Genomic DNA, 14,238 nt, shown 5'->3' with positions numbered 1-14,238 from the left:
AGACTTATTTATTTATTTAAAAGGTATGGGGAGAGAGAGAGAGAGAGAGAGAGAGAGACAGAGAGAGAGACTTCCATCCATTGGTTCATTACCCAAATGGGTGCAATGGCAGGGGCTGGGACAGGCTGAAGCCAGGAGTCAGGAGATTCTTACAGGTCTCACATGTGGGTGCAGGGGCTCATGTACTTGGACTGCTTTTCCAGGTGCATTAGCAGGGAGCTGGATCAGAAATGGAGTGGCTGGGACTTGAACTGATGCCCACATGGGATGCCATATGGGAGGCTTAACCTTCTATGCCACAGCACTAGGCCCATCAGCACCTTTTCATGTTGATAGAAAAGCCGTGCCCCCCCCCCCCATCGGCATGATTAATCATATAAGAATTCATTTGTTTCCATAAAAGTGCTTGTAGTCAGTGAAATCTGGCCAATAAAGGTAGGTATTCTGAGACAACGGCTTCTTCCTGAGATTACACATGATTTGAGGCTCTAGACTTCTACGGGCTTTTGCACCTTCCCAAACTGGTTTTCCAGCTCATTCTTTCTTAACCTAATGCCATATTTCTCAGTGATGGAGAACTGAGATTAAACAAAGTAGACAGCTGAGAAAAAAAAAATTATGAACAATGAAAGTTATCTTTATAAACAAATGATCAATTCTCAATGTATCTATATGTCTCTTCAATATATCCCAAGCACTTTGGAAATATTCTAACTAAAAGTATGTTAGAATAAAAACATTTTAAATAATCTCTTAAGTTTATTGACTTTTCTTGACAAAGGTAGAGAGACAATCCAATAGTAAAAGGAGAATCCTTTAACCAGATGATACTGGGACAATTGAATATTCATATTTAAAAAGGAGAGAGAATCACATAGACCTTCCCCTGCAACCACACACAAATATTCAGTCAAAATGGATTATAAACCAATGGACAAATTAAAACTATGAAAGTACCCAAAAGAAAGCATAAGAGAAAATACTGTAATTATCTCTATGGCAAGATCACTTATTTATACACTGAAAGCAAATTGCTAAGAAAATTCATAAATTACATTTTAGTATTTTTATCTTGCCAAGATATAATTAAGAGAATGAGAACACAAGACATACACTTGGATATTATATTTGCAATTAATATATCTGATAAAAGATTTGTACTCAATATGTAAAAGAATATGTAAAAGAACCCTCATAGCTTAATAATATGAATATAAGTTGCTTCAAATTGGTCAAAATATTTCTATAACCATTTTGTCAATTAAAGTATAGGAAGGAATAATAAGCCTGTGATGCATTTCATCACCAGTCATTTGGTAAATGCAAATTAAAAACATACTACTTCATGGTAGTTTCTAGAACCCTTATCTACTCCCTTTAATGGGAATGCAGAACATCATCACTATGTTGGAAATACATTGGTGGTTTCTTCAAAGTTAAACATATATTTACCATACAGCTCAGCAATGAATGCCTCTCCAATTTGCCTGCCTAAGAGAAATGAGAACATAGTAGATATTCCTAGAAACATTATTTATGGTAGCCCAAATCTGGAACCAATCCTGATGTCTACATCTAGTGAATGAATACACACATAGGAGTATATTCATATGATGTAGTATCATTTACAAACAAGGAGAAATGAACTACTAACACACAAACAGTGTGGATTAATCTCGAAAATATTAGGCTGAGTGAAAGACACTAGACATAAAAGAAAACATACCATATGCAATCATTCATATGGCATTTCTAAAAATGTAAATTAATACAAACAGAAAATAGACCAGCAGTCCTCTAAGCACAGTAGAAGGGCAAGATCTACTCAAACAGACCCAAGGGAACCCGTTGGGGTGATAGCAGTGTTCTAAGATAGTAATTTGCTAGTGGTTACATATCTGTATAAATTTAATAAAAATCGCCACATGTTATAATTGACAAATTTTATGGTGCCTAAATTGTACTTTAATAATGTATTATTTTAAGTATGTGGAAGGCAAGTCTCTACAAACATAGCTCCCTTTTTGTAAACTCTTAAGAATAAGCATATACATTGATGCCTACTAGGAAAACATTGTTCACAGAAAAGGGTGAGTGCTTTAAGTCTGCCTGTGATAAATCACTTCAAGGTCTAAGGTTGCCATTGTTCCCCATCAGATGTAAAACAAACTTTAGTGGACTATTTTCCCATAAACTATACCCAAGGAATACTGTTCCAACTCTGATGTCTCTATACATTCACACAATAAGTCAAGTAATTTACAGAAGTAGTGAGTTCTTTTGCTTTGGAGTACCATAAATTACTTCCTTCTGTTAAAAACTGATTTTGGATATCTATGTGCAAATTATCTCCACAAAAACTGCTGAAGAATCTCGAACGAATACTAGAAATGATCAAGCAATATGAATCCCATTTTTAGAAGTAAATGAAAGTAAAGAACAAACTGGGGCTGCCTGAGGTTGTGGTGTAGAGATTTATGCAACCGCCTTAGATGTTGACATCCCATATGAGGGCCTATTTGAGTCCTGGTTGCTCTACTTCCTATCAAACTCCCTACCAATGCACCTGGGAAGGAAGCAAAAGATGGTCCCAGTACTTGGGCCCCTGCCACGTAGGAGACCTGGATGAAGCTCTCAGCTCCTGGCTTCTGCTGGCTGTTGTGATAATTTGGAGAGTGAACCAGCTGATGGAAGATCTCTCTCCTCTCCCTCTTCCCTCTGTAACTTTGCCTTTCAAATAAAGAAATCTTTACATTAAAAAAAGAAAGAAGAAGCAAACTGAGAGGGATTTGTTTTTCCTCTTCAGAATGCACATTGTCTTTTTGACTCATTCTAGTAGATTTGAGAAGAGAAAGAGAGAGAGGAGAATATTTTGAACCATGCTCAACAGTAAAGAATGTAATATTTTTATTTTAAGACTTTTTGTTACTGATTTCTTGACACAATGCTTTCTTTTTTCTTTTTTAATTCAGTAAAACAAACTAGCACCATTTTTCAAACACCAGGCACTTGATTTTTCATGCCCTTCATCAAATGATCTTTTCACTATTATTCATTTGGCCTTAACTAGTCAAGGTTCATTGAAATTCATTTCAACTCAGTGATCATGGGAATTAAAAGAAGGCAGTGTTTAATTTATATTACATTCTGATTAAGAAAGAGTGTACTAGCACCAAGAAAGCTTTTGTCAGCATAAGATCCATAAAAGAGTATGACATAGTTTTCTTACGAAAATCTATCAGTTTTTTTTTTTTTCTTATACAATCTGATGGAAATGACAGAGATGAGAGGAGTAAATGAAGGAGAAACCAGGTCCAAAGTCTGTGGCTAAAGGTTACAGCAGGGAATGTGCACATCCAAATGCTGTGTTCCATAGCTTTGGTGACCATCAGAAAATGGAAACTGTCGACTTTGCCACAGACTCAGCCTCTTGGAAGGAACTAGATGTTGTTCTTCAGTGGCAATATCTACACATTGGGGACAGAGATGAAGAAATATGATTCTGGGGCCAGTGCTGTGGCATAGTAGTTTAAGCCTATACCTGGCGGTACCAGCATCCCATATAGGCACCTGTTTGAGTCCCAGCTGCTCCACTTTAGATCCCTACTGATGCACCTGGGAAAGCAGTGGAAGATGGCCCAAGTGCTTGGGCCCCTGTATCCATGTAGGAGACCTAGAAGAAGCCCTTGGCTCCTTCCTTTGGATTGGCCCAGCTCCAGCTGTTGCAGTCATTTGGGGAGTGAATCAGTAGATGGAAGACCTCTCCCTACCTCTCACTCTGTCTGTAATTCTGCCTCTCAAATAAATAAATAAATCTTAAAAAAAAAAGAAACATGATCCTGTGGGGTTTTAGTAATTCCATTATCATGTTTAAAACTGTAGGATTCAGTTTGTGAAGTTACTCCTTATTTCTCAAGGGAAAACTGTTGAAGCTAATTGATATATGTCATTTTACTTTTGTTTACATTTGCAATGAAAGCATACCACTTAAGTTGGAATGTAAACTTGTTGAATTTATCATCATAATTATGCTTTTATCATAAACTTAGAAATCTACATGCTTTAGATAAACTTAGTCATTTTATCAATTAACTGTTACTAATGCCATGATCATTTCAGTACCATATTTTTATGAGCCTAATTAGATGTTAATCTCCTTAATGTCTTAATTTTTCATACAGCTAAAAAAGGACAAAGTGAGAATCTAATGAATTCCAGTTTTTCTAGACTTATCTATGCCTTCCCTCTCCATTTTTCACCTAATCAAATGAATTGACTTTTATTATCTTAATATACAAGGAATTATATTTAGCTCACAAGTTGAGAAAAACTTCACTTGGCCTTCATAAGCCCATTAATCAATCTGTTTTGGCTTTTTAAAACACCACATTACTCTACTTGGTCTGACAACTCAAGCTGCAAGAAGTACTTGTTACTCATTTACTTGTACTTTTATAAGCTTCAAAATTCCAAGTAGCATAGTCCATTATGTGCAGAGGCCAATTCAAATACCATAAGAAAAAAAATGCTAATTCATGCCCACTACTTCCCAAACATCCATTACTGGACTGAAGAATGCCTGGAAGTCTAGAAATCAGAATGTGCCCATGGTCAGGATTCATATGCAAAAAAAAAAAAAAAAAGGAAAGGGCGACTCAAGGAAACATGAACAATTTCATTACATTTATTATAGGGTTCCTCTTAGTTTAGTTTAAAGTAAATATTCTACTTGGAATTAATTATATTCCTATAACTGTCATGAATAATGTTCACTTTCTACACCAAAACACAGTAAGGATTCAGAAAAAGTCAAAATCAAATTTTACCCCACAAATTTTGGGAAGTCACTGGGGAATGATAAATGATAGAGTATTACGGGGTATTACACAACCTTCCCACTTCCATCTGACTGTTTCTGGTATGTACATTAGCTAACACTGAGCAGTATATTGCCATTCTGGGTATTCTCCTTCAGTGTTTTGTTTTATTATTTTTGCCACTTTTTTTTTTTTTTTTAGTTGAGAGAAATAAAGACAAAGGTTGATCCAGATTCTCATCCATGGATTCATTCCCTAAGTGTCTGCAATGGCTGGAATTGAAGCCAGCAGCTCAGGACTCAGTCCAGGTCTCCCACATGGGTGGAAGGGTCTCAACCACTTGAGGCATCACAGCTGCCTCCCAAGCGTATGCATTGGCAGGAATTTGGAGTTAGGAACTGTAGCCTGGACTTGAACTCAGGAACTCTGATGGGGGATGTAGGTGTCTTAACTGGTAGGCTGAACGCCTGTCCCTTTTCTGTTTTAGTACTACCCTAAGTTGTTCACAAAATATGTGGGCAGTTTTGTTCAGCTTAATGATCTTAAGTCTAAGGGAAGCTGGTAATTGCTTTGCAACTACTAAGGATAGAAATGACATTTTTAAAATCTAGGTTTTATTCTTTCTGGTTTGTTATATATTTTTTCCAGAAGTGGATGTTTTAAGAATTATGGGAGACAAATTTTGTAATTTTGCCAGAAATGTATTCACGCACATAAATTGAGGGATATGGGATGACAGGACAGTGTTTATAAAGTATTTTTAAGAGACTAAAATAAAAGTATGTGGAGTTTGTTTTCTTTGGACATACTGCTTCATCTAGTGAACAATGTAAAAATATGTTTTACAGTCTATCTTCCCCATTGCGCTAGAAGATAAAATTGGAGTTGCTTCCATCTTGATAATGCTTTAAACTCATAAATTCACAATGAATTCTATGTCCTCTTGTATACTACTCACGAACATACTGCTAATAAATAGGAATTAGAATAATAAGGCAGAGAAAGTTAGACAGATGTAGGGTTTTAGAATTGAAATCAGAGTGTTTAAGTGCTGGGTCAATCAGGACGGGTTAGATTATGCTGTGTTTAAAAAAACAGTGGTTCAACATATGGAAGACTATTTCTGTTGCACACTATTCTTAGACAAAGTCTTCGTCCTGCTTTGGTTTCTCAGTGACCTAGGATGGCAGAGACTTCATCCTGATATAGCTCCAGTGACCTATGAGGAGGAGGATGTAGCAAATCTCAAAATGGTTCTTAAAAGTTACGTTGGATTGCATTTACCGAAGTCATTCACTTGGCCACATCTAACTTCAAAAGTGTACAGAAAGCACAAATCTGCCCCTCGGCCAAAATTGGAAAGCCCGATATATATGATAAATACCACTAATGACCTGAACAGTATTATAAACTCTTTCCAAAAGATGATTTATCATTCAGCTAACTGATCACCATATAGGAAGACAATCAGTTTAGTGACAATGACTTATATCGGTTTCTTCAAGCAAACACTGTTATGGATTGCAACATCTCCTGTGGTGTATTCCTTTTCCAATTCATCTTGTCATTGACATTTTTGATTTTTATTTCTTTTATTAAAAGATTTATTTTATTTTTTTGAAAGAGTTACAGAGAGAGGTAGAGACAGTGAGAGAGGTCCTCCATCTGCTGGCTCATTCCCCAGATGGCCGCAACAGCTGGAACTACGCTGATCTGAAGCCAGGAGCCTCCTCTGTGTGCCCTACACGGGTGCAGGGGCCCAAGGATTTGGGCCATCCTCCACTGCTATCCCAGGCCACAGCAGAGAGCTGGATGGGAAGAGGAGCAGCGGGGACCAGAACCGGCGCCCACATGGGATGCTGGCATTTCAGGCCAGGGCCTTAACCCGCTGCACCACAGCCCCGGCCCCTTGATTTGTATTTCTAAGTTGAATTTATTTATTTATTTGACAGGGAAAGATGGTGAGAGAGATAGAGAGAGAGAGAGAGAGAGAGTCTTTCATGCACAGGTTCGTTCCCCAAATGCCCACCACAGCAAGTTCTGGTCCAGGCTGAAGCCAGAAATCAGGAACTTAATCTGAGTCTCCCATGGTGGTTTGCAGGAACCATGTACTTGAGCCATCACCTGCTGTCTCCCAGGTGCATTAGCTGGGAGCTGTACTGGAAGTATAGGCAAGACTTAACCCAGGCAGGTGTCCCAAGCAGCAGCTTAACTCTATGCACAACTGCCTTCTCAATATTGTGATTTCCAATAGAGGAAAAGAAAGTGTTCCTCAAAGTGACTGGGCTTTTCCTAACTACTGTTTCTATAAAAATCGCACAAATAGGTCTGAGGTACTTATGTCAGTATGCATGAGAAAGCCATTGAACATTTTGTATTGCACAGATAACTCTTATAGGTCATAAATTATTCTCAATATGTTAGATGTGGTGACCTGTGGCTGGCTGTTGGTCCTTAAAACTAAAGTTCAACTAACACAATCATTAAACTCTACTGGTTGAACATTTTTTTGTTATGTTAAATAGTGGATCACATTTTCATTGCTATAATGAATCACTGGATACTTCCCATAGAAAGTTTGTTCCACAATCACATGCATACTAATACTTTGAGCCCCAAACCATAGTCATGAGAGTACAAGGTAATGATGGAAATAAAATATGAATGCTAACTAAAGTTGCAATGTTTTTCACCCAATTGTTGGACTACCTAGTGTGAAAGACAATTTTGTGCCACTTCTTTGCAAGAGAGGTGGTTTACAACATTTAATTGGATATTAAGAGCACAGTAGAACATCAAAAAAGATTGAGAATACATAGAAGTCAATTTTTCTGAAACATTTTCTATTCTGGGGCAACACAATACTTGAAGGTATGTCATTATTTTGGTTCCCAACAGCTCCACTTCCTATCCAGCTCCCTTCTCATGCACTTGGGGAAGCAGTGCAAGCTGGCCCAACTACTTGGGCCCCTGTCAACCAAGTGAGAGACCTAGATGAGGCTCCTGGCTCCTGGCTTTGTACTGGCCCAGCCCTGGCTGTTATGGCCATTTGTAGAGTGAACTGGCAGATAGAGGATGTCTTTCTCTCTGTGTCTCTGCTATCTCTCTGTGGCTCTGCTTTCAAATATATAAATATATTTCATTTAAAAAAAACGTGAAAATATATAATTATCCCTAAAATATATTATTACAACACATAAAACTAACGTGGCATTACTAGGAAACCAAAATATAAAGAACCTGCTTTCTTTCTAGCTTTAGAAGGAAATTTGAGGTCAGTTCTTCTAAATTCTTTTTGTTACTGTCATACCATTGAGGTAGAAGAATGCCCCAGTAATGCACTATTGCTGATTTTGTGCAGAAAGTAATTAAAATATACAAAAATTAAAGACAGAAAATGCTTTCAAACAACAAACAGAAAACAGCATACGACTGGTCAAGAATGAAGAGAACATCATTTGGCAATGTGGTATGACAGAGTAATTCAGTGTTTTTCTAGTACATTTCTTCTCATCGAAAGACTCCATAGACTGAAATGGAAACTGAATAGGAACCACATTTTCTTTTGATTTGGGGTCAAAGTCATCCTGAGGCTAAGATTTAAAGTCCCCAATAGATTTGGGGGTTTTACAGTGGTTGGTAAAGTTATTTGCATACAACCCGAATTAATAGTAGAATGTTTTACTTCAGAAATAGAGAAAAAACAAACATAATAGAAAGCATAAATGACTCACCCTTTACATAAAATGTATATAGGTTCTGAAGTAAAAGTTTCTTTGTCTTCCCTAGTCTTAAAATGTTTTCTCTGTGCTTATGCAAACATACACAGAAGGGTATATCTTTTTGAAAGAGAAGGGTCATGCTATACACACTGACAAAAATTTCAAGTGTCTGTCTCAATGCAATATGTCATATATACCTTTCCCGTTCACACATCTAAAGTATATCACTGAAATAACTACTTAGTATATCACTGTACCTACGTTCTATAACTTACCTAGTGATTCCCCTACTGATAGAAATTTTTGTTATTTATAATTTTACATTACTACAAGTAAAACTGAAATGAGTATCCTTTTAAATGTTATAAATACTTCAAAACTGTCTTAATTATAAGACTCAAATGTCTTAATTGTAATAAAATGTAATTTGTTAATTTAAGAAGTATGGGCTATGGGCTTAGTGATTAAACATGCCAGTTAAGATGCTTGGATTATTTGAGTTCAAGTCTCAGCTCTGATCTAATCCAATGTCTTGCTAATGCACACTCTGGGAGGCAGTGGTGATGGTTCAAGTACTCAGGTCCCTGTCATCCATGTGGTAGACCCAGATGGAATTCCTAGCTTCTGGCTTTGGTCTGGCCCAGTCTTAGCCATTGCAGGCAATTAAGGGGGAGCCAGTGAGTGGAAGCTCTGTATCTCTATCTATAACCTTCCCAGAAAAATTCTTTGCTCTAAGCATCTCTTACTTTTCAATGCATATAATCTGGTTTCAACAGAAAGAGAGAAGGGGCTGGGGAAAAAGATGAGTGAGAGAGAGAGGAGAAATACAAACCAAAAAATCTTGTTATCAAAAATCACTGGGAGAACTCAGTATTTACTGTTTATTTATGGAGTTTTCTGGTCATTTACCATATGATAACATGGAGTACAGAATGTTCCAGTTCAGAGCCATGCCACTAAGATCCTAAATATGTCACTTGAGTTCCAGGTTTCATTGTGTGCTTTCAAGCATTGTATGGCCTGATAAATAACATAAGGCTAATTAGGTGGACTATGCCTATCATGGGACAGTTAAATGTACATATTCTGATACAAGATTTCTAATTGGTTTTGAGAGCAATAGAGAAAAATACCTCATATTGCATCGACTACTTTAGGAAACATGGACTTTAAATTTTTATCCACAATGTAAACCCAGGTGACAAAGCACTTTACCATGAATTGGCCAAGGTCCATCTTGGAGAGATTCCATTAACTCACATTGTATAATTATTTTCTGTATTTTTTTTTGTTTTTCTGTATTTTATTTTCTGTTTTTTTTTCCTCCAGTAATTTGCAAAACAAACAAAACCCAAAATAAAACTTTACTTCAGAGTGGAGATAACTATAAATTAAAGTGAATTACAGGATTGAATCTAGACAAGACTTAAAATTATTTTTAAAAATTACATGTGGACTTAGACTTTGCCAGAATGTACATTCAATTTAAATGGATTGTGCAACACTTTAAATCTATATAGATGTCACCTGAAGTTACTAACTGTGGTTATGTTACATATGATACCCTTAACTTTCTAGTTTAGTGTTTAGCTTTACATATTTTTTCATCATTAACTTTATTGTTCTTATTAGATTTATTTATGGAGTGCTTGTGCATTTTTTTTAAAAAATACTTAATAATCTTACCATAGACAATTAAAAAATTGGTTTATTATCAGTTTTCTTTGAAGTTTATAGCTGAATTCCTTGTGTATCCTATAAGATGAAAACCAAAAGGTATAGCAAGGACTTATTAGCTTCTTATCCCTTGGATTTTTTATACTATGAAACTTACAAAGCTGAATCTGTAAATATTTAATTTTATATCAGAGGGATATATACATGTGTTATTATTTAGTTATAATAATTTTGGTTTTGATTTCATGGTTAGAGAATACTATTAAGATAACCAACATCCCATTCACAGGTTTTCCATAATTCTGAATTCTAATTTTCTTGTTTCCTACCAAGGGAATACAAGATTATAGGACAGCATTCAATGTAATCTTCCTGATTCAGAGGTATAAATAAACAAATGCAATAGTCACAATCAGCAATATTGATGATATTTACAACTTTGTAGTTCAATAGTTTAATAGTTTCAAAAAGTTTAAAAATGAGTATTATGTAAAAAATTGCACATGGATTTCCAAAGGTTCAAACACCAAAATAAACGTATGCTTTAAATTCTATTTTGCTGTGAGTCCTTTGAAGAACCCTCATACTAACAAAGGTTAACACTACGACAAGTCATGATTTAGTTCTTGCATATAATAGATTTATACTTAAAATTCTCTGCATGTTTCAAAGAGTTGATTCCTTCATCAAACATTACCGAAAAACTTAATGCAAAAATTTGCGTTGGGTGACTTTAAACTGCTCTTATATTCTACTATTTGCCACTGTTAACAGTTTTCTAAATTTTTGCTTTAAATATTATTTTCATCTACTTGAAAATAAGATAAACAGAGAAAGAGACAGAGAGACAGACAGTGACAGAGAGACACAGAAAGAGAGAAATCGTCCACTGGCCCACTCCACAAATGCCTTAAACAGCCAGGGTTGGGCCAGCCAAAAGCCGGGATCTAGGATTTCATCCAGGACTCTAACATGGTTAGCAGGGACCCAAGCACTTGACCATCATCCTCTGACTCCTAGGACACACTAGCCGAAACCTGGAATAGAAGTGGAGTAGCTGGTACTCCAATAGACACTCTAATGTGAGACACAGACATCGCATGTGGCAGTTTAACCCAGTGTTCCATGCCCACCCCCTAATTTAGATGCTTAAACTAGTCTATCTCACCAATTACTGCATTTGCCTGTCCCGTGTAAGCCTTTTGAATCATTTTTCAAATTAGAAACCTATTTTGTTTTTAAGAGATAACATGCAAGGATTTTTACTAATTGGCTCAACACTATTGTGGTTCCAGTCAATTTCATGTAAGCATTACACAGGCAGGGTTCAAAATGTTCATGGAAAATGGAATTATAAGGAATGTTTGGGACCAGCACTGTGGCATGGCGGGTGGAGCCTCCACCTGCAGTGTCGGCATCCCATTTAGGCACTGATTCAAGTCCTAGCTGCTTCACTTCCAATACAGCTCTCTGCTGTGGCCTGGGAAAGCAGCGGAAGAGGGCCCAATTCTTTGGGCCCCTGCACCTGCATGGGAGACCAGGAAGAAGCTCCTAGTTCCTGGCTTTGGATTGGCACAACTCTGGCCGTTGTGACCGTTTGAGGAGTGAAACTAGCAAATGGAGGACCTCTCTCTTTTTCTCTCTCTCTCTCTGCCTCTCTGTAACTCTTTCAAATAAAATAAATAAATCTTTTAAAAAATGAGAAATGCTTATTTTGGTGCAAAAAATTTTAAATCAATGTGTAGTTCTTCTATACGATGTGCTTTTATGAACTTTCTGAAGATGCCCATAGTTAAGGTCATTATTTTAGACCAGATAGTGCATGAATCCTGTTTTGTGGATTGTCTTAGCTTATGATCATGGAAGGAAGAAGTTGAAAATGCCAGCTATTAGTTGTCCAGCGATCTGCTGCTTGCTGAAGTACAAGTGCATGGGTAAATCTCCTCAGTCAAAACTCGCTGCCTCCAAGACTCTGGCAGTGGCAGTGGTCACAGGTGAACTGAGTCCTGTGGTAGAAGTAATGATGTTAAGAGTGAGATCCAGAGACAATTACTAATGGTAGTGGTGCAAGCTGAGCATTTAAAGTTTCACAGTGGCAAAGGCAGTGGAATCCTCAAAGGATCAATTGTGCGACATGATTTAATTCAATTTACTTTTATTTGATTTAGGTAAGAAGCACAGAGACAATAAGAGAATGATAGACAGACAGGAGAAGCTCCTATCTTCTGGTTCACTCTGCAAATGCTGCCAAAACCTGAATTGATGTTGGGATCTCTCATGTGGATGGCAGGAACCTAATTGCATAAGCCATCACCACTGTCTCCCATGGTCTATGTTTATGGGAACTTGGAATCAGGAGCTGGGCTGAAATTCAAACATGGGTACTACACTGTGGGACACAGGCTTCTTAACAACCAGACCAAAATATCTGCCCACATATCATGACTTGAGACATTCCTGGGGTGAGTAACACAAAAAAGTTCACCAACCTTCCTGACAAATCTGTAAGCTACTCAATAACAATTAACAAATTTATCTTCTGTTTAAAACAGCTCAAGATTGATTAACTCAAGTAAACCTTTAGAAAACATTTGAAATTACCTGTCTCTACTTACAAGGATCATCAAATATTTTCTACTAATAGTCAAATAGTGAATGTGTTTGCTTTTCCTTGTCAGATGTCCTCCACTGCAATTACCTAACTGCTACTGCAGCCAAATTAAAAAAAAAAAAAAGCAACTTAGGTTAATAAGCAAATGACTATAAACACAGTCAATCAATTGGATTTGGCCTACAGATAGTAGTTTGTTAATGACTATTTCACTATTTTAATGAGATATCTTACAGTAGGCTGTACACTTTGACTCTGTTAGTTGAAATAATCATCCAACTGAATGCATCTCTAGCTTATCTTCGATTAACAACTTCTAACCCTAGAAACATTGTAACTTCTCACACGTTTCTGAGATTTGGTCTCACTTTGACATTAAGTTCACAATATTCCATTCTAAATGCCCAACATAAGAGATTTGCTGTGAGTTTCTTTTCTAAAACAGACACATAATTTCCAAAATCCTTTTTGAAATGTAATTTCAAAAGATATAAATGCTAATATATCATTTAAAATACTCTTTTGAATTTATTTAATAGTGCAATGATAATTAGATGACAATTTTAATTTCATTAGGATATCTCTACAAGTAGGTTGGGAGCATCATGTGTCAAAAAACATCATGAGGACATAGTAATAGGAACTAAAGACACAAGATTGTTACGTAACTTTTCAGAAGTGAGTCACTGAAACATGTTAGAATTCCCACTATTTTTGTAATGTTAAATTAAATCATATGACTGTGGTAACATAAGGCTTAAAGTGTTTATTGTGGAGCTGGTGTTGTGATGCAATGGGTTAAGCCACCACCTACAATGCTGGCATCCATACGGGCACTGGTACAACTCTGAGTAGCTCCACTTCTGATTCAGCTCCCTGCTAATGCAGGGAAAACAGCAGATGATTCAAGTCCTTGATCTCCTGGACCCATGTGAGAGGCATGGATGAAACTCCTGGCTTTAGCCTGGCCCAGCCCCATGGTTGGCAGCCATTTGGAGAGTGAACTGGAAGGTAGAAGACCTCTCTTTCTCCCTCTTTCTCTCTTTCCTCCTCCCTCTCTCTGTAATTCTGCCTCTCGAATAAGTAAAATAAATCACAAAAAAGTATCTATTGCTATAATCTGCACTAATGTGCTTTTAAATGGAAAGATCCTACTTACTGGCTAATACACTTATAGTGCATTTAGCATCATAGACACTTTATTGATATTTTCTTATATTTGGCACCTTCCACCACTTAGAAATAAAAAGACAAAGCCCTTCAGAAACCCACCCCTCCTCCAGAAAAATTTTGTGATGCTTAGGATAGATTCTTCGCTTTGAATAGTGCAGGGTCTGTTCTGATTTGAAAACAAGGTAACTGATAATGGCATTTAAGACATTCTCTTCTGAAGTTCCCTAATGTATTTCAG

General features: G+C 36.8%; 1 protein-coding gene across 1 annotated transcript in view; it reads left to right on the top strand.

The window, feature by feature from the left end:
• Nucleotides 1-12,272, top strand: part of C4H8orf34 (chromosome 4 C8orf34 homolog) — a 607,786-nt gene extending 595,514 nt beyond the window's left edge. Inside the window, exon 14 of the mRNA XM_062189877.1 lies at nucleotides 12,067-12,272. Within this exon, the coding sequence (XP_062045861.1) occupies nucleotides 12,067-12,272 (206 nt within the window). The remainder of the gene's footprint in view (nucleotides 1-12,066) is intronic.
• The last annotated feature ends 1,966 nt before the right edge of the window (nucleotides 12,273-14,238 follow it).

The sequence above is a fragment of the Lepus europaeus genome, chromosome 4, assembly GCF_033115175.1.
Source record: "Lepus europaeus isolate LE1 chromosome 4, mLepTim1.pri, whole genome shotgun sequence".
Taxonomy (NCBI): Eukaryota; Metazoa; Chordata; class Mammalia; order Lagomorpha; family Leporidae; genus Lepus; species Lepus europaeus.
The sequence above is the reverse complement of the archived record's forward strand: the minus strand, read 5'-3'. Positions and strand labels throughout refer to the sequence as shown.